The sequence below is a fragment of the Somniosus microcephalus genome, chromosome 14 (genome assembly GCF_052327205.1).
Source record: "Somniosus microcephalus isolate GS21.2 chromosome 14, FLI_Smic_1.0, whole genome shotgun sequence".
Taxonomy (NCBI): Eukaryota; Metazoa; Chordata; class Chondrichthyes; order Squaliformes; family Somniosidae; genus Somniosus; species Somniosus microcephalus.
In genome coordinates, this window is record NC_141000.1 from 8,551,918 (window position 1) to 8,579,469 (window position 27,552).

The following is a 27,552-nucleotide window of genomic DNA, read 5'->3' on the forward strand; positions in this document are numbered from 1 at the left end:
TATATTTTGAAAAGGCATCAAAGTTGGCCATCCTTTTTTATAATTAATTCAATTGTTTACATTTCCCATAAAACAAGTTTTGTTTGTCAATGCGTTTTGACTGTGCCTTGGAATGATTGAACTGTAGAAGTTTACAGCACAGAAAGAAGCCAATTGACTCATCATGTGTCAGCTCTTTCCAAGAGCGGTCCAAAACTAAGCCCAATGCTTTGCTCTCCCCATTGTTGTGTCCATGTATAATAAGACACAGACTGCGGAGAACGGTACAACAGGTGTTTACTCAACGTGGCTCACACTGCAACTGATCTGTACAGATTACTACTCAGTGCTATATTCAGGTGTGGTCACTGCCGGTACTGCAGTATACATGAGCTGTAAAACATAGTTCCCCCCTTAAAGGTATATACATTACACCCATAGCCCTTCCTCTCTCCTGATTCAAATACTCATCCAATTTTCCCTTAACAATTCAATGGTCTCTGCCTGTGGCAAAGCATCCCATGCTCCAACAATCCTCTACGTAAATACATTTCTTGTATTGTTTTTCCTCACTTTCTCAGAGATAATTTTAAAATTAAAGAGCCCTTGTCAACTTTCCAACCAGAAGAAATAGTCACTCTTATGAAAACTCTTCCTAATTTTAAAAACTATTAAATCCTCTCTTGGCCTTCTCTGCTGCAGTGGAAGTAGTCCCAGTGTTCTAAGCCTCTCCTCATAACTAAAGTTTCCTAACCCTAGCATCATCCTGGTGAATCGAGACTGTTCGCTCTCTGTGGCTTTGATGTCCTAATGCCTTGTGCTGCTTTAGCGCCTTCCTCAGTGTCAGTGGCCACCTGAACCACTGCTGCATTGACCAGTGCCCAACTGTCTTCAGTGACATCATTGTGTCCATTGCAAAGATCATGCTTGTACGTTTGAGTGAATGAGCTATTTGTCTTCTCTGCTGCCTGGCCCATCATATTTCACAAGAGCTGCAAGTGAAACAAGTGCTGATTCTCTGCTTAGTGGATGTTTCAATGACGTTTTGTTCAGCGGTCCTCAATCTGTGAACTTAATGATTTTTCTTACTGCTACCATTGTGACAGGATCGGAACTGATGCCCAAAGCGCTCTCCACTAGAATAGTGGGTGGAATCTGGTGGTTTTTCACATTAATTATAATATCATCGTACACTGCCAACTTGGCGGCCTTTCTGACTGTGGAAAGAATGGACTCTCCCATAGACTCAGCGGATGACTTGGCAAAACAAACCAAAATAGAATATGGCGCTGTCAGGGATGGATCCACAATGACTTTCTTTAAGGTGGGAGACATAGTGGTGTTGATGTTTTTCTCTTTCAACCCTAACCTTACCCAATTTTGTGCTCTAAAAGCTTCCTATGTGATCACGAAAGTAATTTTATATAGATTCAAAATACACACCGTAAACATTTAAGATGTGTCTTTTTCAGCTGGTCACCTTCAGGTATTAAGGTTGCGGGTTGGGGCTGTGATGTTAGCTGGGTGCCATGCCCTAAGGAGCTGGTCTTGTTATTTATTATCAAGAAACAACTTTGTGTAAAGCATACCTAAACAACAGGAACGTCATTATTCCAGTCATTGGCTTTAGGTTTGCAGTTTAATTTAGTTGTTGCCCTGACTGAAAGCAAGTTCATGTGTTAGATTACATAGGATTTTGGATTTTGTGAAACCGAATGTTTCAGATCTCGGATACAGAGTATAGCAGTTACAGTTGGCGAGAGGAGTGAACAAATGTTTGTATAATAATCCTCTGTCCACAATTCAAACACAGACATTAATCTGTTTATTGTAAATGGGTTAATACCTCCCTAAAATAGCAGACAAAGAATGTCTTAAGAATGCATTAAGTGTTCTCCCACTGATAACTTCTAGGCTGTGAATTTAAGGTATTCTAATTTAGAAAATCAAAAAGGTGAAGTAAGGGCAGATTTTACAAATTCACACTCCTGGCACAGAAGGTCATGCACTGAGAGCACGCAGCAGGAACTCAGGGGTGGAGCTCAGTGGGTTATGCAGGATCGTCTGCCCATTTGAAAGAAAATCTTGCGGGCTCTAGGGACTTCCACACCCAAATTCCTCACGTGCGCCCTTGACACACGAAGCTTCGTGCTTGCATTCGGTAAACACTTGCAGAACCGTTGTTAGGCCATCTTAATCCATTGCTTAAAATATAAATTCTGCACTTGTGCACTAACAATGACAATAAAAGTTGATTTGATTTGATTTGATTTGAATAAATTACAATTAGAATATCACCTCTAGACAGGAAGCAGGAAAAGCAGCAGCTTTTGTGCTCCACTGGGATGTCCCTGCAGAAGATCTGCAAGCACCTGGTTGTGAACTTTATATTAAATGCAGATATTAATACAATTGATTTGGACTTGCTGCTTTGAAATATATTCGTTCCTGGGTATTCTTGTTTATTTGATCACACAAGTGACTGCTATCGTTTTGGTTGATACTTGGTAACCAGGTATTTAGCTCTACAAATGTTTACAATAGTTTCACAGACTCGGGATGTGAGTGCACACTCTATACGCCAATTTAATTCGTATATATGCATTGCCTATACCCAAGAAGTTGTCAGATTTTACAATCAGACCCCGCAGAGATCACTTAATGTAAGATTCCCACTGCACCTACTGTTAAGAAATGATTGCCAGAGTAAACTCTGCTATGCTTTCAAAGCACGTTTCATGACGGCCCTGGGGGTGGCAATACACAAACACAATTCACCACACATCACAGGCAAACATATTACACATTAATAAAGCTAACCATTGTACACAATGCATTAATCAATAAAAACAATTTGCTGCATTTTAAAGTACTGTGACAGAATGTTCATCCTAAATCTAAGTGTCTGCTCTTGAAATGTGCCTCACCTCTGAGCTCTGAGAGATTATAAGGGTAGCACCTCAATATGTTAAATGGCTCCCCCGTGAGGCTTTGACTCATTACGGTATATTGAAAGCAATGGACAGAAAATCTGATCTGTACTGCTTGTGTGCAAGGCCTCAGGCAAAACAGAGCCTTGCAAAATTTGCCTTACTGTCTTTTGTTGCAAGATCTGATGGGACATGGGTGGGTAGCAGATTTTTTTGGTTATCACCCCCATCTTCAAAAACTCTCACTTGCCCATTCCATTCTTAACAACTACCTCCCCAACTCTAACCTCCCTTTCCTCTCCAAGGTCCCCAGCTGCAACATCGATCCCAGCTCCATGCCCACCTCTCTCAAAACTCCCTGTTCAAATCCCGTCAGTCTGGCTTCCACCGTGCTCACAACATCAAGACTGCCCTGCCCAAAGTCATGAATGATATCCTCCCAATTGCAGCCGCCCATCCTTCTTCCATAAACCCATCTTCTTTTCCATGTCTCTCCCCACCTTTTAAAACCTTCTCGAAACCATCTTTTTCGATTAAAGAAAGAAAAAACGCGCATTGACACCGTGCCTTTTAGATCCTCAGGACGTCCCAAAGCATTTCACAGCCAATTAAGTACTTTTTTTTTTTGAAGTGCAGTCACTGTTGGTATTGTGCCTCTCACACCATGGGCAGGATTTTCATGGGGCCGTGGAGTCGGGATTGGAGGCGTGGGGGGGGTGGGGGGTTAAAATCCCAAAATCAGGGGTTCCGACCCCATCCCGCACCCAAACCCGCCTCTATGCCAGTTTCAAAGGAGGCGGGTACCTGCCCCGCACTGGGACCCACCTACCCGAGGCAAGAAGGGATTAGTGCCAATTAACTGAAGTTACACATTAGGAGTAAAAGGGAAATCAAACAGAACTTTTTCATCTAAATAATAAGTTGTCCAGAGACGGCCATTGAAGTAAACAGCAATTCATTTCTTTCTGGTGAGAGAGAAGTGATTGCAGGATGTTGTGAGGAAAGTGGTTATGTCAGGGTTCTCTTTCAAGAAACCGTTGGGCTTAATGGGCTTTGACTGCTCCTATAAACTCTGAGGTGAGCAAATAAAGAGCCGCAAGCTTAGGTGTAATTGATTGCAAATTAGCAAAAAATCCTTAAATTTAACATCTTACTCAGGTAGCTTGTCTGTTCTGAAGATAGTTCCTGCAAGAGTGGGGAAAGGTCAAGTTTTACCTTTAAAAAAAAAAAAAAAATCTTTTACCATTTCTGCTCTTTTTAAATAATGAATTAACCGACAGTGTATAACCCATTTTTGGCATCTCTCTACCTAGATATGCAGACAATTTAGAGACTATAAGGCTCACCTTTCAAGAATCAGGTGGCAAATGTTTGCTCAATCAGTGAATTGATCCCCTAATTTTTTATATTTCAAGTTAAAATTAAATGTGGCAGAACAACACCGCAATGTCCTGTACCATGGCAGTGGGGACTTGGGTTTAATCATCCACCTTGGTGATTTTCAAATCCAAGCTGTAATTTAAGTGTCAGCTGTGGCTCAGTGGGTCGCACTGTCACCTGTGAGTCAGAAGGTTGTTGGTACAAGTCCCACTCCAGAGACTTGAGCACAAAATCTAGGCTTACACTCCAGTGCAGTACTGAGGGAGTGCTGCACTGTCAGAGGTGCCGTCTTTCGGATCAGACATTAAACCGAGGCCATGTCTGCCCTCTCATGTGAACGTAAAAGACCCAATGGAACTATTCGAAGAAGAGCAGGTGTCCTGGCTAACATTTATCCTTCACCCAACATCACTAAAATAGATTATCTGGTCATTATTGCATTGATGTTTGTGGGATTTTACTGTGAGCAAATTGGCTGCTGTCTTTCCCTACGTTACAATAGTGACTAGACTTCAGTCAGTTCTGACAAAGGGTCATCGACCTGAAACGTTAACTTTGTTTCTCTCTCCACAGATGCTGCCTGACCTGTTGAGTATTTCCAGCATTTTCTGTTTTGTTACTAGGCTTCAGTACTTGATTGGCAGTAAAGCGCTTTGGGACATCCTGGGGTTGTGCAAGATGCCACATAAATGCAAGCCTTTGTTCAGCAGGGACAGGGAACAATCGCTGGGTTGCTGCGACTTGCCTCCTTGTAGCTGGCCTATAGTGGGATTGGTGAAGACCTGGGAGCAGGTTGTTCAGCCACCCTCTTTACTACTAGTCGTGCAATCCTGGTCGACCAGGGGATGGTTTAAAAAAAAACCAGTGGTTTGATATCCTGAGGGGGGAAAAATAGAAGAAAATGCAAAAAAAAAATCACCGTCAGCCATTTCAGGAAAACAGACGCGCTCGTCGATTTGGCAGATAGATGTCAAGCGAAATTTCATGCAAAAAAATGTGAGGCAATATATTTTGGGAGGAAAATAAGGAAAGGTCACGTTTACTATATGATAAAACTTTTAAAGGAGTAGCAGATCGGAGATATTTCGGGGTTTCGATACACAAACCTTTTAAGAGCGGATTGTACTTTTCTGAAGTTGGGCTGAGACGTACTGTTGAAATGGTCTAGAGCTTTGACATCTTTTGATGAAAGTGATACCAATTGTGTGGGGAAAAAAATGAGGCTCAGCAACTTTTATACTCGGGCCTCGCAAATAAAGAGCACTTTGAATTTTACAGAAATCTAAAATTTCAACCTATGAGAAAATGTGGGCGTTCATGAACAGTCGGAAGCAGTCAGCTTTACTGAAGAACAACGATGAGGGGATTCAACATGTCCTCACCACTGACTATGCTCTTCTGATGGAGTCGACCAGTATTGAATATGTTACTCAGCGAAATTGCAACCTGACCCAGATCGGGGGGCTCATCGACTCAAAAGGATATGGAGTTGGAACACCTATAGGTAAAACTTAATTTTCATCTGGTTAAAAGGTATAGGTCAGAAGTGCCATTATTTGGGCCAGATTTCACAGGGAAGCACTCACATCTGGCCATTTGCGGGCAGGGCAGTATTGATGGGGGGGACAGGCAGTGGATGCTCCTTCTGCAGTCTAATTTTGGGAATGGTGCAATACAATAGGCAGGGGGAATGAAAATAGGCAGGAAGGGTCACCAGCTATTTAAATAAGGCAAAAAAAACAAATTGAGCTTTTTTGTTTGAAATCAGAAACCGCTCTTGGCCAAGCTCCCTCGCTGCTCTATTCAATAGACTGTAGCTCCATCACGATGAATTCACGTCCATCGCTGAAGCCTTCCTTGCACTGTCCATGTCACCAGCCTCGGGGTTAGCTATAATTATTACGATAAAATAATTATTGCGTGCAGTGTCTTCCTCTGGATTCATTGTTTTAATACCTGTCTTGAATAGTGGCATTGTCAACATATGTTCCAGTCATTGCTTGTGTATCAATCTCAAAAACCTCCAGAGCCTCATCTTTTAGTCACGTTTTGCTTTCACTGTTTTATTTCTGATCTTGACTTCCTAATTAATCATGATTCTCCAAAGATTCATTGACTCAAATGGAGCTCAAAACTTTGGATTCTGTTTTCATTATCTTCCTTCAAAGTCCATGCCTTTCAACCAATATGATTGTAGGTAGGATCGGGGTATTCCAATAAAGGAGTCACAATGATTGGGCTGGATTTTGCCGGCGCTCAGAGGGCGGGTTTGGAGGTGAGTCCGCTGCCAAAATAGCAAAGATTGACAGCGGGCAGGAAACCCATCGTCAACCCGGCTCCACGCGAGTCTCCCAGGTGTCGGGTCTGTCTGCAGACAACTGACCCGACACCAAGCGGCGGGGGAGACAATTGAGATCATTAAATGGCTTGTTAACAGCCAATTTAATGCTATTTTGAGGCAACCTTCCAATTTTACATGCTCCCCCACGGGTTACCCGCTGCTCGGGGAACAGGCCAGCTCACCCTGGCGTGAGTTGAGTCTGCTCTGATGTTTCCGATAAGCTGACAGCGGCAGAAGTGGTGTAAAGGATGCCATGTTGCAAATGTTCAGTTTCAGAGCGCAGAAACTGTTGGTTACTGCATTTGTAAGACATTTAGAGATTTCTTTAGCTTGCAAGTGTTTAGAGCTAACTGTACGTCCAGTGCCACCTCATTGGGAGAACCTCTCTCACCATTAACAGATCGCTTCTGACATCTCACCTGCAGCGGCCATCTATTGCAGCAACATCGGTGCCCTTGAAAAAATCAGACCTTGCTCTCTGAATCCTTCCATGATCAGCCCCAACACCAACACCACCAGGCACATCAACATCACCAACAACATCACCAACATTCTCCGCCATCACTTGATGCTGCACAGGACACAGGGCATCAGCCCCTGACAGGATTGCTGCCCGGGAGGCCAGCGATGGCATCACTATGGCCAGATTTTCTTCACTTGATGCTGTAAACCCTGGCTGCCGCATGATGCGCCGGGTTGACACCATCCCACACCAGCACCGTGAAGTATCCCTTTAATGTCCAAGCCATTCCATTCACACTCATCACTATAGGGGTGGGGTGCAGGGGGGAGAAGTAATGTCTCAACGTTCACTGGAACTCAGTAAGACACTTCTCAAGGTGTGCTCAGATCTGTCCAATAAGGTGAAGATTTGAAAATATAGATTTCACTGTATGACAGCACATTACCAGAAACTTCACATGGACATTGGCTAAACCTCTCAAGTGCCTACCCTTGTGTGTTGTTAGTTGGCATGCTTGCAGTAGAATGAGGGTGAGTGTGAGGGGTGGCTAGTGAGATGGGGATGTGATAATGTAGATAGAGAGGGCTTGGTGGAGGTTCAAGGTAAGTTGGTGTGAGTGAGGATGTGCAGAAATAGGGCAGGGAAGGCAGAATGATGGGGACGTGATGGGTGGCACAGCAGGATGAGGCTGAGTGGCTTTGCAGTAACGTTTCGTGATCTACTGAGATAATTGAAAGGTTTGTGCCACTGCAGCCTGGTCCTCCTGATGACATCCCTGCTTGTGTCCTCCTGTGCAATGTGCATCCAGACTGCGTTGATCTCCTGGGGAGGTCTCTTCCGCCCATGGGCAGGGAAGAGAATCTCCCTGCGTGTTGTGACTCCCTCCATAAGCATATGGAGGGAGTCATGCATGAGCCTGGGTGCAGACGTGCACCTTTGTGCAGTGCTTGTCAGTGTTTGCGGCACCTCAATGCTATAGAGCACTGACAGCACAAATGTCAAAATCAATGCGGCCATGGTCCCTTTAAGGAAACTGGCTGATGACGCGTCATTGAATGATGTCATCAGACCCGCTTCCTGTTGAACATAAGAACATAAGACGTAGGAGCAGGAGTCGGCCATTCAGCCCCTCGAGCCTGCTCCACCATTCAATAAGATCATGGCTGATCTGATCTTGGCCTCAACTCCACTTCCCTGCCTGCTCCCCATAACCCTTGACTCCCTTATCGTTCAAAAATCTGTCTATCTCCACCTTAACTATATTCAATGACCCAGCCTCCACAGCTCTCTGGAGAAGAGAATTCCAAAGATTCACGACCCTCAGAGAAGAAATTCCTCCTCATTTCCGATTTAAAAGGGTGCCCCCTTATTCTGAAATTATGCCCCCTAGTTCTAGATTCCCCCACGAGGGGAAACATCCTCTCTGCATCTACTCTGTCAAGCCCCTTCAGAATCTTATATGTTTCAATAAGATCACCTCTCATTCTCCTAAACTCCAATGAGTATAGGCCCAACCTGCTCAACCTTTCTTCATAAGACAACCCCTTCATCTCCGGAATCAACCTCGTGAACCTTCTCTGAACATCCTCCAATGCAAGTATATCCCTCCTTAAATAAGGAGACCAAAACTGTACGCAGTACTCCAGGTGTGGTCTCACCAACGCCCTGTACAGTTGTAACAGGACTTCCCTACTTTTATACTCCATTCCTTTTGCAATAAAGGTCAACATTCCATTTGCCTTCCTAATTACTTGCTGTACCTGCATGCTAACTTTTTCTGATTCATGTACAGAGGGATCTGGGGCTCCTTGTACCTCAGCATTTTGTAATCTCTCCGCATTTAAATAATTTTTTTAAATTTTTCCTACCAAAGTGGATAACCTTGCATTTTCCCACATTAAACTCCATCTGCCAGACCTTTGCCCACTCACTTAGCCTATCTATATCCCTTTGGAGATTATTTGCATCCACAACACAATTTGCTTTCCCACCTATCTTTGTATCATTAGCAGATTTGGCTGCATTACACTCATACCCTTCATCCAAGTCATTAATATAGATTGTAAATAGTTGAGGCCCCAGCACTGATCCCTGCAGCACCCCACTAGTTACAGTTTGCCAACCTGAAAATGACCCGTTTATCCCGACTCTGTTTTTTGTTAGTTAGCCAATCCTCTATCTATCCATGCTAATATATTACCCCCAACCCCATGAGCTCTTATCTTGTGTAGTAACCTTTTATGTGGCACCTTATCGAATGCCTTTTGGAAATCCAAATACACTACATCTACTGGTTCCCCTTTATCCACCCGGCTCGTTACATCCTCAAAGGATTGGCCAGGAACCCCGCAGGGCAGACTTAACGAGGCCAATCTACGGAAAATCTTTTTTGAGAGTGCGGCCGCAGACGGGAGCAGGGCTAGAACCCGCCATCCCACTCTCCTGCCGCCATCCCGCCTCTGCAGGGAAAATCCAGCCCAATGTTCAGACTAATGGTACAATTTTCCCAGACTTTCCACAGTTAACTGAAGGAGTGGCAATTCATCATTATTTTGATCACAACATCCTTTGAGACATTTTTATCTCATCAATTCCACGTAAGATGCATGAATTGGATTACTTGTTCTATATCCTCCTCCGAGTATATTTTACAGTATGCTGCTCCATGCTGAATAAAGAGAACATTGCTCTTGGCTTACTGATCAGAAGACCATATTAATATTCATCGACAGTTCCTGCTGTATTTGGCTAGTGATGTATGTTATAAAATCTTGGTGCTGTTGGTGCCTCTACTGATGATCAGTCCATCATTCTCTATTTCTCTCTGGAATTTTATTTTAAAATCATGTTATTTTTAATTGAAAACATTGGGTAAAGCATGTAGTAAAATTGAATGCAGTTGCAAGTAAGCAGAACGTTTTTATTTTACTAATTACTGAAAAGAACAGAATCAAAATTAGTGTCTAAATATATATATTTAATTGTCAACCTTATGAACTATTTTACTGCAACTTCTCCTCGGGCACTGCTTGGAGAAAAGTCCACATTGTTAGAACGTCATTTTTTATGTCAAATCACTGATTTGTTTATAACTACTAATTATTTTTTCTTAGTAGAACATTCTCTATGTGAAGTCTTCATTTTATATTTTTATTATGACATACAGGATTAAAAGCATTAATTTCTGAGGGGTCATTGTGGCACGGCTATTCAAATTTCAGTCATAATTAAGAGTGGAAATGGAGTTTAATTGCATAATTACACTTCAATCTTTTGCAATATGTATTGCTATTTATAAAACGAATGACTATGTCCAGTTACTCAATAAAAAGTCCAGGGAGCTGAAACTGAGTTGTATTAGTATCAGTGTGCTAACATGTTCGTATGGAATTATTTTTTGCTATTTGCTATTTGAACAAACACCAACTCATTTATTTCAATTTTTTATTAATTAATATTCTTTAAAGTATTTTAATTGCCTTTTTAGAAAGCAGAGACAAGAATTAAATATGAATGTGTTATGGAGTTTTTTTTAATGTGTTCATGGGATCTGGGCGTCGCTGGCAAGGCCAGCATTTATTGGCCATCCCTAGTTTGTTACTAATGTTGCATAGTGCAATTTCAACCCCAGGTCTTTGAAAACTAAAGATGTGATCAAAAAAAATTAAGACTCGACTTTCCATCTGAATGTTAAATTTCGCCCGTAGCTTTAAAATGGTCTGCACTGAAGGGCTAAAGTGGTGAAGAAATCTCAACCATAATGAATGAAATTGCTTCTACATAAGAAGATGGAACAGTTTATCCATCACCCCAGTGCTCGCTGACCTACATTGGCTCCCGGTCCAGCAACGCCTCAATTTTAAAATTCTGATCCTTGTATTCAAATCCCTCCATGGCCTCGCCCCTCCCTATCACTGTAACCTCCTCCAGCCCTACAACCCTCTGAGATTTCTGCGCTCCTCTAATTCTTGACTCTTGCGCATCCCCGATTTCCATCGCTTCGCCATTGGCGGCCGCGCCTTCAGCTGCCTAGGCCCTAAGCTCTGGAATTCCCTCCTTAGACCTCTCTGCCTCTCTCTCTCCTATTTTAAGACATTACTTGAAACCTAGCTCTTTGACTAGGCTTTTGGTCACCTGTCTTACTATCTCCTTAAGTGGCATGGGGTTAAATTTTGTTTGATAACATTCCTGTAAAACCTGGACTATCTTTGCTGCCACTCTGAATTTTTTTCCATTGCCTCTATAATTTTCTCTTTTCACCACAGGTTATGTTTGCAAAATAATTAGTTTAAAGGGGGTCTTTTCCCCACCATCCGATCTTCTTCTCTTCCAGCCCACTCACTCCACAGCCCGGGTTCACACACCTCTTGAAACTGAGTCAATGGGGTGGCCTGCCTATTCCCACATCACCACCACTCCCCTGGTCAGCTATCAGCAGGTGTATGCGAGCAGTCATAACCAATGTTAAATTCTTAAACACATTTCCTTTTTCATGCTGCTTTCCCTCTCATGTTTTCCAAATATAACTTCCATATTTTGACCTTCATGCCAGTAAAATCAACTTTCCTGAAATCTGGTATATTTGTTTTATGACTACTAGACCTATCTAAGACCATATCAAATCTAATGCTGTGATTATTGATGCTTATGAATTCCCCAATTTCTCTACCAGCTAAACACCAGATTAAGTCTAGTTTTTCTCCTAATTCCTAATCATAGCCTGCTGTGTCAATACATACTCCTCCATTCATTTCAAAGCAGACTCTCTTTTGGAAGATCTGCTTCCCTAAACTATTTGTTTAGGATAATACAAATGTTCCATAATTCTTGCTTTTATTTTCTGTTACTGACCTTTTCTTCATTTGTGCAAATATTTCCATATCAATTTCTTGGCCGATAGAAGTTCCTATTTATTAATTTCCTTTTCTTCATAGCTTTGTTCTTCCCAGCTGCCAAAGCTGAATATCCTTTTTTAATAACGCTCAAATCCTCCCTCAATTTATTTCTACTATTTCTTCTAAACATTTTAAATCCATGTTCCAGTTTTAGCTGTCTCTCTGTGAGACCAATTCTCATTCCATGCAAAGCTGCAAAGCATCAGTTCACTACTTTTTATTAGTGTAAAATGGTTTGGTTTTGTCGATATTGCAGTGATCCCCATCAATCATTCACTGATTTTTTCCCCCATCATAAATGTTTACCCGATTGAGCCAGTTTCCCAGAAGTACACTTCCAACAATGGCCCAGTAATTCCTCTCCCAACGCGTGAGTACGGACGGGGCACTCACACGTGTGCCCGGAGGAATTGCCGGTTTTCAGCATGCACAGCGCATGCGGGGAAAACCGGCATTTCCTCTCCTCTGACCCAAGGGGTTAAGAGGCTGAACGCGTGCGCGCAGGAGTCTGTGCGTGCGACTTGGATTTCCTTTATTTTTAGAGAGTTGCGCATGTGTAAAGGCCTCCGGTTTTTACGCATTGAAAAACCACACGTAAGTACTTAGTTTTACAGGTAAGTGGTCTATTAATACAATTTATTTAAAAAATTTCCACAGGTTTATTATTTTTAAAGAATGTACAGTAAGGTAAGTTTAGTTTTAGCCCCAATTTTTTATATAATTTTTTCAAATTTTAAAATTATTGTTTAAAATAGTTTTTTACAGTTATTTATGGTTCATTTAAGTAGTGCAATATTTTTTTTAATTTTCTTTCAAGTTTAAGTAGTGTTTTGGGGCCAGGAGTTTTCATGAGTTTGACAGCTCTTACTGTCAAACTCATGAATGAACTTTTGCAACCTCCCATTGGTTGCCCTGTGCTCACATGATCCCAGCCGGCTCATTGCACTAAGTACGCCGTTGGGTCATGCACGCACAGCGCGGCAGGACCTCAAGCGGGCCAGTGAGAGGAAATGCAATGCGGGCCACGATTCAAATGTCAGCGCGCCGGGTAAGTGCACATCGGGGGCTTGCACGCGCGGCAAGCTCCCGATCCTAATTTCAGGGCCAATGAGCTTCACCCGCTGGGACCATCAGCAAATCATGGGTGCGCTCCCCAAAATGTTCTGTCTGTTAGCTTTCATTTTACTGATGGGAAATTGTGGACACACTTCCCACAACATTCCTAATCTGTGCCCCAGAGGGAGAGGCTCCATGCCGGAAGTGCACAGTTTCCATTTCCCCTCGGATCTTAGTTTAAATACTTCCCAAACGCTTTGCATAAATTTGGCCCAATTTTCTAGACGTTTGTTTATTTAAATGTAGTTCATCCTTACTAAACTCTTGAGGCAACATTGTCAAGCTTTTCTTTGTCCTTCCTGCTGCTTTAAGGTTTCATGGTGCTCTACAACACAAGCAAATAAAGGAATTCATCCACAAACAGAGTAGAAAAAACTATTTTCTACCTCAATGGAAAAGTGATACTTTGTAAGAAATATTATTTTGAAAGCTTGGAGGGATAAGTTTAGTTAAATTACATAAATAAACTATTGTCCTCGGGCATGAAAACATTATCTGTGTTCTCAAGTGAATGCTATTTTCTGCTTTCCCTGTTTCATATATATTTATACAAATGCAAAATAAGAACAAACTGAGCAGTTTTCTAACTTCCAACCTTCTCTCCTTTCCTGAGGGTGCTGTAACATGCTAAGATGTATTTCCGCAGACACTGGCTTCCCCAGTATCTTGCTGAAGTATTCTTCACACGCATGCCATGACAATGAATATCAGCAGACTGAACATCATAGCCGAGCCTAACTCTGTCCTCAGTGGATCCACTGCGAGTTTCCAGCTAAAAATGAATAGCAAGTAGAAGCCTGGGCTGAATTTTTTTTTTTTTACCTTCAGTTGTCCAAAAGCATTGAGGCCAATTGTAGCGTTCATGATCACTTCCCTGGCCAAGGTCCGCTATCCTAGACCAGGCCAAGCGTTGACCCCGAGGTGGCTACACTGGGCAATGAATTTACCAACAGAGCCCCAGAGGAATTAGACGATGATGTTATCATGTGAATACTTAACACACTGGCATCAAATTCCTCTCCTGCCACTTTGATGGTAGCATTATGCCATGTATTTTGAGTTCGTTCAGTCAATTCCAAGCCAATGCGTTTAGGCAACATGTTGTCCTCCTTATTTTTATTTTACAACGTATGACTTCGCAGAAATGAATAATGAATATTCTCCATGCAGTGACCTATACACTCTAATCCAACCTTGGGTCACTATTTGTATTTAAACTGGACTTCATAGTCCTATATACTGAATAACATGCAACTACTTATTGTTACAATTTCAGCCAGTACCATGGGGCGAAGACACAGGCCCTGAAATTACGCAGTGTGAAACTAGAATACAAATCGCTGATCTTTGTCTGACGTTCCTCTCCTTTAGTGCAGGTGGTATCTGGTTTATTTCAAATGGGTTAAAGTCTCCACTGAAATATTGGAGAAAGGCATTTCAGATGAATGTATTAAGTTGTTATCCGGCGGGCCTGCACCTCTTAAAGGGAAGGTGGAGTTTTCACCAGTGGTGTGTGGAAAGTGCATTTCTGGAGCAGCAGGCACAAGGTCTATGGTCAGGGCACCACAATTCTTCGATACTGCCCTGGCGGTGCTTACTGACCAGTTCAGGGACAGGGAGGGGATCCTGTTTCCTTCAGATGGCAGACAGGTGCTGTGCCAAATAAGTTAGCAGACATGGAGAGAGGTGAGCAGGTCAATGCCACCAACATCATTCCCAGGACCTGGCTGCAGTGTTGGAAAAATTGTAATGAGCTTACCAGGACTACCAAGGTAAGCTCTTCTTCACATCACTCTTGCTTGAATAAAGCCCTGCTTTACCCCCAGCACTATCAATCTTACCATCCCTTGCTGCACAAGCCTCTCCTCCAATCACAATGGGACACTTCACTCAACCTCCTTCTGTTTACACTCACTCACTCAGCACCTGCTACTGCCCTCACAACCACTTGCCCCTCTTGCTTACACTTGCTGCTTCTTCCTCTCAGTATCCGGGCTATGCTAAGCTGCAAGAACAAGGGGCGGGGGAAGCTGCAGCCATCTTGTAAACTGTCAGTCCATTGGTGGATGCCACCATCAACATTATTGGCAGAGGGAAGACACACGGAGATGGGGAGGCTGGAGGTCACGTGCAACAGGGTGTTTGGCCATTTCCCCTTCTCTTTCTCTTTCCACTTAACTCTCTAGCTCACATATACAGCATGTCAACCTGAGGCTAAATTATGCTGCCACTCATCTGCTACTGCTGACCCTTGCCATTACACCCTAACTCTTGTCTCCTTGCCCTTTTTTCTAGGTCCTACCAACAACTCCAGCCCTCCAGCCATGCAGGTGAAGAGGAGGAAACCGTCCTCCCGAAGGTGCACGCACCATCGTACCTTCCCAAGCACCAGCGCTGAGATCAGCACCCTGGTTGGGGTAGGCAGTGAGTTAGAGGGAGGTGTGCACCGGGTGACTGATGCAGCACCAGGGAGGGAGGAGGAGGTACGAGTGAAAAAGGACAGCCTAAAGGAGGCTCACTGGTGGGCAAAGCTCAGCTCCTAGTTCTGCTGATGAGGACAGAGATGCTGACTTTAGCGGGTCAGCCTTCAAAAGACATACTGGCTGGAACTGGTTGCCTCCTGCCCTGTATTGCCCATGATTTGTGGGCGGATTTGCAGGTTTGGGAAGTAGTTGTAACAGCACTGAGTCACTATAAAATGGTGTTTGGGTCCTAAATATGTCATTTAACTATATTAGGCCCCCACCCCCGCCAATTTTGGGCAGTACCACTGGTGACCTAAATCGAGGCTGACCTGAAAATTGCAATGGTCGGCTGGCCAGTGATAAGTCGCCGATTTATTTGCAGTTTTTGTCCCACTACCGCCCCATTCACACTTTAAAAAAAAACGGGGGCAGTAGAGAGACGGGAACCATTCCCCTTGCTGTTTAGTTAAGACAAAATAAGTTAGATTAGTAGAAAAAACAAAATTCATTAAAAAAAAAAGAGACTGGGGAAGAAAGGAGAGAGGATGGATCAAAGGGTATTAACTTGCCATTCTCTGTCGAACCTCCACAACACACACATTCTCTCTCAGTGGAAAATCATTCAAAACAGAATTAGGCTGCAATAATTGAGCATTAACACTTGTAAGTAATGAAGCGAGCCAGTTGGCCTACGAAAGTGATCTGTTCCCTGCTCTGCACAGGACATTAACAGCAGGCACACAGTGAAACCTGAACTCTCCAAACTGTCCAAACATGTGGTAGTGAAACTATTTACAACTTTTACAGCATATATTCTTACGGACAAAAACTAAAATGGAGGACTATTCGCGAAGGTTATAGCTACAAACGTCAACAGTTTCAAAGGTAACTCAAGCTCCTGAGGCCTGTTGAACATACATCAAAGATTTAAAATCCAATGGGGGGAAAATTCAGTTGTTTGCGCCTCCCGTTAGTGCCTTAAGAGGGCGCCAATTGGGGCGCAAAGCAACTAGCGCCCGGGCGCGGCGATGTTTGTGCCGCTCGCGAAATTAACGAGACATTTTGTGGCGGCGCTAAACACTACCGCCACGATCTCCTGCGCCGGCAGATCGTGACGTCAGTCAAGTGCGCAACGTCCCGTTAGCACCACGGACCGGATATTGAGTGGCGCCCCCTGCCTTACCGCCTGCCGCTAGCAACGACAGGTTGAGGGGAGCGTTTTGCTGTCAGAAAGGGACTGGGGGAGCGCTATTTAAAGGCGACCGCTTCCTGCCTTTTTTAGTCGGTGACATTTTTGCACCACGCATTCTGAGAGAGAGAGAGAGAGACTTCTGGAGAGATTCAACGCTGTGTGAAGGAGTTTTGGGTACTGAGCAGCACTTTGCAGGTTCATTTTGATTTGCCCTTCCTTGCTTCACCAGCGCTCTGAGGTAGCGCCTCGCTCCTCGGCCTTTGCGCCTTAAGAGAGGTGTGAAGCGCCTGATTTAGCGCTCCAATCACCTCCAGGGGCGATAAAAGCCAAGTTTGCTGTCGGAGGCGATAATTAGTGCCAGGCGCTGAACTTGGCGCACGGCCGACAGAGGCGCCCCAAATGGGGCGATACTGAATTTTTCCCCCATAGTCCCTCTCCTTACTGCACTGGGATGTTGCCACTCAGGCCTCCACACAGTCAGCTGTAAGCCATCTTGACAAGGATGCTTCATCATGCGACTCTCTGGTGATGTGCTGCACCATCCTATAGGTGATTCTGTATAAGGTACCTGCAGTGATGATTCCTCCCAAAATTTAAGACAGTGAAGAGACAAAGGGGACAAAATTCGGCTCCTTTGCGCCTGTCATTAGCCCCTCCGGGGGGCGCTACTGGGGCACAAAGGGCTTATCGTCCGGGGGGAGGGGGGGGGAACGATAATGGCGTCTCCCGAGAATTTTGGCAGGGCGCTGCTGAGGCGTCAGCCGGTAGCGCTGTGCCCCAGACCACCGTGCCACCAGCAATGGCGTCTTCGCTGAGCGGTGCGACACCTTACTGCCCCGCAGCAGAAGTTTGGCTGCTCCCCGCGAGGCTGCCGCGGGCGATGTCAGCGCCAGCCTTGTGGGTGGCAAACTGGGTCGACCTCTGCTCACGGGGCGGTAGTTAAAGGGGAGGTACGGCTGCCATCCGCACCGCCATTTTTCTTCTTTTGGCCGACCTCCAGGTCAGCCCTTCGTGGCGGCCCTTGGCGTGGTCCATGTCCGCCATCGCGTCTCGGTGCCAGGCGGCAGCCATGGCACCGCGCTGCCCTGCTGGCCTAGTGTGGGCTATCGGAGGCTCTGCAGAGTGCGCAGCGGTCCTCCTCTTTAATGGAAGGGGATGAGCGGTGAAACGCATCAGCGCCACGCAGTTCGGCGGCGTAGTGCTCCGGCGTTGCCGTACCTTGCGCCCCCCCACACCGCCCTGAGAGGAAGTGGAGTGCCCGAGCTAGCGCGCCACTTCCTCTCCGGGGCGGTAAGCCGAATTTAGCGGCCGGGGCGGTACTTCTGCACCAGGCGCTAAATGTCCGGCGCTAATTCGGTTACCTCCCCCAAACGGAGCCTAACCGAATTTCGCCCCCAAAATGTTTGCAGTGTTGCCACAATCTGAGTTTCACACAGTTAAAACTTGGATACTTAACAATTTATGCATATAGAATTCATATTTCTGACTTTGCAATTACACCAATTTTATTTTCCGGTTATTTTCCGCATGCTTGTTTACTTCAGTTTTATTTTGGTTTGAAGCGATAGTTCTGTGAAGGGGGAAAAATACTTATTTGCGAAGCTGATCATGGGGAAAAAAGAAACTCCTGAACCAATGAGACCTTTTTCAATTGTGACACTTTAAAATGTCATAACATTCAAGCACTTTCTTCATGCGTTTTAAGGTTAACTGCAACTTCATTTAAGTTCCATTAAGTTTACAATCCAGTTCTTTTTAAACGAGCTTGTAAAAAAATTCTGTGTTTGAAATACATTTTTTGTACTGATCTCTTACTTGTTATGTGCCTTTTTTAATCTGTGACAGTTTTTGTTCTTTTCACTTTTCATCTAAAAGATGCACATAAGCCCCGATTTGGCAGTGCAACCTGGCACTTGTTTCTTGAACAGTTCTGAATCATGTCCATTGGCTGTCTTTTACACATTGGGTCCTGCCTTGATTTACACATCAACATAGCACATGGCTTAGATTTTATCATTTATATCTTCACAAATACATTTTCCACACACACTCTTGCCTCCCAATATAGTGATGCCATAGTAGTGACGATATATATGTATATAAAACTGTAGCACTCTGTAGTACTGTATGCAACTCTTCATTTACCACAAATTACCAGCCTTTGTGAGGGAGGAAAATTGCAGAATGTATTTTATTATAAATATAACGGCCTAGAAATTCAGTAGGCCTAGCGCCCCATTTGGGGCGCTGGAGGGCCTAGCGCCGGAGTTATGGCCAGTTTAAAAATTCCCTGGGGCCCTGGAATCGGCGGTAGACCGGTAGCGCTGCGCCGGCACCGATGACGTCATCGGTGTGCGCAGCGTCCCGGTTGCCATGCCGACGGGCCCCAGCGCCGAAATTCAGTTGCGGCCGCCTCGCCCGTGGCAGCCGCAACTAAGACTCTGGCAACAGAGTCTTACACGACTTTGCGCCGGCGCATAAAGGTGGAGCGGCGGCCGGCCGCTTTCCCGCCGGCCGCCTGCCCGCACCTCCCTCCCCGGACTCCCCCACCCCCCCCCCCCCCCCGCGGAACAGATGCTTCTCGGCTGCGAGCCCGGCACTTCCCCGAGGTGCCGGGCTCATTTTTGTGGCGATTTTACCGGCCAGCGGGCGGGTGCAGGCAGCTCCTCCTTAACTGAAGGAGGAGGCCTGCACTTCCCGAGCCTGCCGCACCGCATCGGGCGCCGCAGCGCCGGAATAACGCCGCAATGCGGCGCGTAGCGCCAGTTTTCAGGCGCAAACACCCTTCAGTAGCGCCGGCAGCCGTTTGGGCGCGGCACTACTGAATTTTTGACGCGCGCAGGGGGACTTAGCGCCGGCGCTAACTTTCCGGCGCTAAAGCCCTGGCGCGGCGCCAACTGAATTTCTAGGCCAACATTTCAGGGTTTTTTCTAACTGTTGTGTCTTTCAGATGTTTTGGACAACCTGCTCTAAGCTGTTGTGGTGGTCAGTGCGACTGACTCCTGATTACAGAGTGCCACAGTTTTATATATTATACAGATATATCTTGTCACTACTATGGCATCACTATATTGGGAGGCAAGAGTGTGCGTGGAAAATGTATTTGTGAAGATATAAATGATCAAATCTAAGCCATGTGCTATGTTGATGTGTCAAGATAATTATGGATGAAAAGGGACAGTTGGGCCATCTTAGTTCAACTGTCCAGAGAGTTCCTAGAATCCGCCATTTCAGCATCTAACTGTTTCTTAAAAGATTCCATGGATTTTGCTACCATTACTATTTCTGGAAGTCTATTCCAAGTGCTAATTACTCTTTGTTTGAAGTATTTCCTGACATCAGTACCAAGCTTTTCTTTTCCCTCTTGTACTACTTTCACAATTTAAAGTAATATTCCAGATTTACCTTTTCCATTGCCGTAACTACCTCTGTAAGATCACCTCTCATATGCCTCCTTCTGAAGAACCTCTTGTCTTTCCTCATTGCTCAACCCATTGACACTAGGGATCAGCCTCATGGCCATTCTCCACACTGCCTACAACACTTGACTGTCACTCTTGTGCCTGCACAGTGCTCTGGTCAGATCACACTTCAGGAACTGGACCAGAGCCCTATACAATCTAGTCAGACTTATTCTAATTTATATTCTACTGTTCTGGCTGTAATGGTGCAACGTTCTATCGGCTTTGGTGATGGCCGCTCAGCAGTGCTTCAACGTGTTGAGCTTCGACCTTACCAGGACGCCGAAGTCTCTTTGAGCTTTGTACTTGGATACTTGGCACTTCTCTGCATTAAATTTCATCTGCCATCGTTCTGCCCCTTTACATGTTTTCTCCAACTTATTCTGCAATTTCTGAGCTGCTTCCTCTGAATCCACCGCTCCTCCTGGTTTGGTATCACCTGCACAATTTGATCACTGTGCCTGGAGTTTCTGAATTCAAATCATTTTTGTAAATTAGGAACGGTAGTGGGCCCAACAACAATGGCTGAGATAGATTGGCCCCAGCTCCTAAAAAAAGTGAATAAATTAGCGTATTTGCACAGTTCCACAAACTGTTCAGCCCAAGTAATGATGGAATGGATAATTCAGATTGATGGGAATTCATCCAAAATCCAGTCTTTGCACAACTTCTGGTTAGAAAAAGGCCTTCAGTTGGCTCATTCAAGGAAAATAATTTCACAGTATATTTTAAAAGAATAATCTTAGTTTGAGGAAAATCGGGTCATACGGGTTTGAGAATAATTGTCGAAACTATCGTGAAATGTAATTTCTTGACCGTTCTTTTTTTTGAACCGCATGATGTTCCATTTTAACTCTGCTGCTCCTGGTTGACCTCTGTGTTTGCTCATTTAGGATCTCCATACAGAGATAAAGTCACAATAGCAATCCTGCAGCTTCAGGAGGAAGGAAAACTGCACATGATGAAAGAGAAATGGTGGCGTGGGAATGGCTGCCCCGAGGAGGATAACAAAGAAGCAAGTGCCCTTGGGGTTGAAAACATAGGAGGGATATTTATTGTGCTTGCTGCAGGGCTAGTTCTCTCGGTCTTTGTAGCCATGGGTGAGTTCGTGTATAAATCCAGAAGAAACAGCGATGTCGAACAGGTGCGTTGGTGTTTTATTAATGGTACAATATGAAGGGTGCAATTAAAAACAACTGCAGTGGGGTCTGCTGCTAAATAGAACCAATTTTAAATGCAAATGTAAGGTGGAGATGTGGCTCCGACCTTGGGCAGCTTCCTAAAATAAACAAGGGTGACACCAGGAAGAACTGAAAATGGAAAGTAACCAAATAAAATGACAAACTAATTGGCTTTGCTATAAGGTGTTACAGTACAGGATGGAAAAGAAGAGCCATGTAGGCATTTTACCTGCAATCTATTCATCAGGCTAAGTTCTAATTCTGCCCTCTTGAGCATCCCTGATTATAATCGCTTAACCTTTGGTGGCTGTGCCTTCTGTTGTCTAGGCCCTAAGCTCTGGAATTCCCTGCCTAAACCTCTCCGCCTCGCTACCTCTCTTTCCTCCTAGAAACATTGAAAAATAGGAGCAGGAGTAGGCCATTCGGCCTTTCGAGCCTGCTCCGCCATTCAATATGATCATGGCTGATCCTGTATCTCAATACCATATTCCCACTCTCTCCCCATACCCCTTGATGCCTTTTGTGTCTAGAAATCTATCTATCTCCTTCTTAAATATATTCAGTGACTCGGCCTCCACAGCCTTCTGTGGTAGAGAATTCCACAGGCTCACCACTCTCTGAGTGAAGAAATTTCTCCTCGTCTCAGTCCTAAATGTCCTACCCTATATCCTGAGAATGTGACCCCTCGTTCTAGATGCTCCTTAAAACCTACCTCTTTGACCAAGCTTTTGGTCACCTGCCCTAATTTGTCATTATGTGGGTCGGTGTCAAATTTTTTGCCTTAAAATACTCCTGTGCAGCGCCTTGGGACATTTTACTACATCAAAGGCGTGATTATAAATACAAGTTGTTGTTGTTGTAAAGACACCTCGCCTGATCACCGTTAAGTCAGATGTGAAAGGGGTTTGTATATCAATGAAAGTTGATGTAAACTGATCTACTTACAACTATTTCAAATTGCCCTGTGCCATCAAATACAATATTATGTACAAATTAATAGAGTGTAGCTCGGTTTGTAAGTCGGTTATGATGTGGAAGAATATAATAAGAAATTTGATTTTATTGTACTTAATATATTATTATTTATTTATCTATATATATAAAGCGATGCTTCTGTCCTTCTGTCTGTCTATCCTCGCGTGTGCGTCTGGGCGGCTATGCGCTCGAAAGTTATAGGGCGTACCTACGCGTGCGTTACGTCGAAAGAAAGCTTACCTTTCCAAAACGGTCTTAAGCGTATTTATGTTTCGGCCGGGCTAAAATCGCGCTTTGGTCACCTGACGGTCGACCAATCGGTGCGTGTGTGGGCGGGCCTTATCGTTCTGAACCGAGGTGAGTAGCCGCCATCTTGCTTCCATTCTTTTTCCTGCTTTCTGCGTCTTTCTTTTCAAATGTACATTTCCAGCAAAATAAAATTGAATTTATTAAATTGTTTTAAAAAAAATCACTCATTTGTAAATATTTTCTCTAACCTGAAGATTCTTTTTCCTACCTTTCCCCGTTTTTTTCTTAGGCCTGAAAGCCTGGGCCTTTCTTGCCCAGCCAGGCCCGAGCTAGGTAATTGGGCTTCTGCTAAGCTCCTCACCCCGCCCCCCCCGTGTCACGTTACCCGGGGCAACGGCGTCAGCCACGAGGGTCAGGGTGCGCGCACAGCAGGAGCAGGTGAGACGCGGCGTCTCTCTCTGTTCCGCGCTCGGCTCGGGCGGGCAGGGCTCTCGAGAGTGCGGATCTCGGCCTTGGTGAGCGGGGCTCTCGGGAGTGCGGGGCGGGGCGACTGGGGCTTGGAGAGCGGGGCTCTCGGCCGGGGGGGGGGGCGGGCTCGGAGAGCGGGGCTCTCGGGAGTGCGGGGCGGGGCGGCTGGGGCTTCGAGAGCGGGGCTCTCGGGAGTGCGGGGCTCGGAGAGCGGGGCTCTCGGGAGTGCGGGGCGGGGCGGCGTGGCAGGGTTACCCCGGCAACCGGTCGTGGCCGTGGCCGTCTCTCAGCCTCAAGCCCTCCCTTCCTTCCCCTCCCCCTCCTTCCCCCCCCCCGCCCTCCCTTCCCCACCCCCCCCGCCCTCCCTTCCCCACCCCCCTCCCTCCCTTCCACCCTCCCTTCCCCACCCCCCCTCCCCCCCCCCGCCTTCCCTTCCCCACCCCCCCTCCCTCCCTCCCTTCCCCACCCCCCCTTCCCCCCCCGCCCTCCCCTCCCCCCCCCGCCCTCCCTTCCCCCCCCCGGCCCTCCCTTCCCCCCCCCCCGCCCTCCCTTCCCCCCCCGCCCGCTCTTCCCCCCCACCCACCCTCTCTCTTCCCCCCAGTCGCTCTCTCTCTACCCCCCAGTCGCTCTCTCTCTTCCCCCCCAGTCGCTCTCTCTCTCTCTCTCTTCCAACAACAACATGCCCTCGAAAAAGCCTCGGCACCGCCAGGCACTTCAGCTAGTCTTTATATAAAATGCACTGGTGTTAATTGTTAGATTAGTAGCGGGATTTGGTAAAGTTAGTCTGCTCTAAGATAGTTTATTTTCGGCAAAAGGAAACAAACTAGGTTCAATAATAGGAACACCTCCGTTCAGTCCGTAAGGGTGACCCCGAGCTTCCGGTTGCCTGTCATTTTAATTCACCGCCCCATTCCCACTCAGACCTCACCGTCCTCGGGCTCTTGCATTGTTCCACGGAAGCTCAGCGTAAGCTCGAGGAACAGCACCTCATCTTCCGATTAGGCACTTTACAGCCTTCCGGACTCAATATCGAGTTCAACAATTTCAGATCATAACCTCGGCCCCTTTTATATTTTTACAATATATTTTTTATCCACACCTTTGTTTTGTGCCCTTCCCCCTTTTTTTCTCTCCCACATGGCAGCTGTCTCCCATTCTGCCAGCGCATTTCACACCTAATCTAGAGCCGTCTTTTGTCTCCACTAGTCCTATCGCCATCTCGTCTCGTTTTGAATACCTCTTAATGTCTCTTCACTTCTCTTTTGTTCTCTCCCAGCCTCCAAACTGGCCTTTTAATTTGTTTCATTTCCTGTGCTTTTTCAGTCTTGACGAAGGGTTTTGACCTGAAACGTTGACTCTATTTCTCTCTCCACAGATGTTGCCTGACCTGCTGAGTTTTCCCAGCATTTTCTGTTGTTATTTAGGTTCAATAATCTCTCTTTTTGTGGAAAACAGTGGAATATACTGCTGTTTCTTACATTTTTTTAATTAAAATGGTTAAAAGATTTCGAGCTTTCTTAACATTAACCTGCGTACAGGTTTTTTTTACAACTTTGTTTTTGTAAATGTTGACTAGTTTTAGGACAGGTCGTCTGTCAATAAAAATCACTGAGGCCAGAGCCAGAGGGCAGCAGCCTTTACTACAGATGAGGATGAAACTCTGGTCTTGAGAGCATTTGCTTTGATGTTGTTAACATTACAATAATATTTTTCTTTGAAAATTAGGGAGCAGTACTGTCAGAAGACAAGATTCTCTTCTACACGCACTGTCACAGTTGATGTTTTTCCCCTCACTTAATTGTATGAAACGTACATGGCCCTTAAAAGAGACGGTTTAAAAGGGCTCGAAGTAGCCAGTTTTGGGGCTGAGTGCGCTGTCACCTGCACAGATTATGGAGATGGGTTATTTTTGTACTATGAAACATTTACTTATTTTTATTGGTTTGCCTTGATTCTAGAAAATAAACGCTTGCATTCTCTCTATCTTTCACCTCTCTCTTTCTTTCTCTCTGTCTGTCTCACTCTCCTTTTTTCTTATGTACAACTCCAACTTTTTCAACTGGCTTGACAGTTTGGTAAAATACTCCAGTTTTCTTTATGATCCAGATGTGTGCACTAAGATGTTTATGGTATGCACGGAATTGTAATTTTGAATACTGTGGAGAGAAGTGTTCCAAACAAACTTCGTTTTCTCAAATGACTAAGTGTGCTGTCTTCTTCCAAGTAGGATGTGTTAGTGTCTTTACAATCAGCTAGGATTTCTGTCCAATAGAAACACTGAACGGCACGTTGTCTATTACATATTTTGCATGCTGCAAAGCGATTTCAGCAACACAAAATGTGCATTAGAACTGAAATAAACCTCTTCAACTTTTATCTGTAAATTTAGAAGTTCCCAGGCAGTCCTCTGGACCAACTTTAATATTAGTAGAAAATGTCCCCAACAGTTAACAGAGCTTTGCGTTTCCACGATTTGAGAGGAGTGCGGAGCTGTCAGTATAACTCGGTGCAGCCAACTCGCAGAGGTGTAAAGGCAGTGAATGGTCTCCAATAGTACCCGCATAATATAGTACCCACAAGTGTTACTATAGATATGTTGTTGCTGCCAAGAACCAGTAGTATACAGGGGGGTAACCTGGTGGGACAGAATTTAGTACTAATTGCAGTTTCAGCACTTACAATCATTTCCGGGACTTTTTAAATCAGAATTTCAAGAAAAATCTAGCCAAAATGGGATTCTTTTTGTTTGAATCTTTAGAGCAGCTTTAAATGAACCAGAACCCAATGAAACATGACAGGATGGAAGCATATTATGGGTAATGATAAGGGAGCATTCTGATCAGCTGATAATTCTCTTTCAAACCTGTGCTACAAAATTAAAAGAATTATAGGCAGCAGCTGAAAATAAATTGAAAAATGTTATCAAGAGCCACATACTGTAATGATAACGGATACTAAGGAAGGTGAGATTGGTACACCTGTGCTTTAGATAGTAGAGAATAATTAAGTTTTCATTTATTTCTCATTTTTACACATCAGGGACTGTTTTAGCATGATGTAAAACTGAATGGTAGAACGTAGGCATCGGGAAAGCCTGTGCATCAGTCTTGGTGCCATTCACCATAATTTGCTGAATACCTTTACAACAAAAGTAACATTTCAATACATTAGTGCTAGCCATAGTTTGGGTTGTTTCCGATATGGTAACTGTTTTACTTGCAACTAACAGTGCTTCCATTTGATTATATTTTGATTATATGTATCTTTTCTCACAATGTAACACTTGCACTATAGATCCCCAACAATGTAACACTTGCACTCTAGATCCCCAACAATGTAACACTCGCACTATAGATCCCCAACAATGTAACACTCGCACTATAGATCCCCAACAATGTAACACTTGCACTCTAGATCCCCAACAATGTAACACTCGCACTATAGATCCCCAACAATGTAACACTTGCACTCTAGATCCCCAACAATGTAACACTTGCACTATAGATCCCCAACAATGTAACACTCGCACTATAGATCCCCAACAATGTAACACTTGCACTCTAGATCCCCAACAATGTAACACTCGCACTATAGATCCCCAACAATGTAACACTTGCACTATAGATCCCCAACAATGTAACACTCGCACTATAGATCCCCAACAATGTAACACTTGCACTATAGATCCCCAACAATGTAACACTTGCACTATAGATCCCCAACAATGTAACACTCACACTATAGATCCCCAACAATGTAACACTTGCACTCTAGATCCCCAACAATGCAACACTTGCACTATAGATCCCCAACAATGTAACACTCGCACTATAGATCCCCAACAATGTAACACTTGCACTCTAGATCCCCAACAATGCAACACTTGCACTATAGATCCCCAACAATGTAACACTTGCACTATAGATCCCCAACAATGTAACACTTGCACTTTTGATCCCCAACAATGTAACACTTGCACTATTATCCCCAACAATGTAACACTTGCACTATAGATCCCCAACAATGTAACACTCACACTATAGATCCTCAACAATGTAACACTCACACTATAGATCCCCAACAATGTAACACTCGCACTATAGATCCCCAACAATGTAACACTTGCACATCCCCAACAATGTAACACTCGCACTCTAGATCCCCAACAATGTAACACTCACACTCTAGATCCCTAACAATGTAACACTCGCACTCTAGATCCCCAACAATGTAACACTCGCACTCTAGATCCCCAACAATGTAACACTTGCACTATAGATCCCCAACAATGTAACACTTGCACTTTTGATCCCCAACAATGTAACACTCGCGCTATAGATCCCCAACAATGTAACACTTGCACTTTTGATCCCCAACAATGTAACACTTGCACATCCCCAACAATGTAACACTCGCACTCTAGATCCCCAACAATGCAACACTTGCACTATAGATCC

The 27,552-nt window shown here is 44.7% G+C and overlaps 1 protein-coding gene across 2 annotated transcripts in view; it reads left to right on the top strand.

The window, feature by feature from the left end:
- Nucleotides 1–27,552, top strand: part of grik1a (glutamate receptor, ionotropic, kainate 1a) — a 434,840-nt gene that overhangs the window by 375,129 nt on the left and 32,159 nt on the right. For both annotated transcript variants that reach the window (XM_086006203.1, XM_086006202.1), the window contains 3 exons: nt 1,086–1,303; nt 5,568–5,793; nt 21,116–21,366. In XM_086006203.1, the coding sequence (XP_085862329.1) occupies nt 1,086–1,303; nt 5,568–5,793; nt 21,116–21,366 (695 nt within the window). The remainder of the gene's footprint in view (nt 1–1,085; nt 1,304–5,567; nt 5,794–21,115; nt 21,367–27,552) is intronic.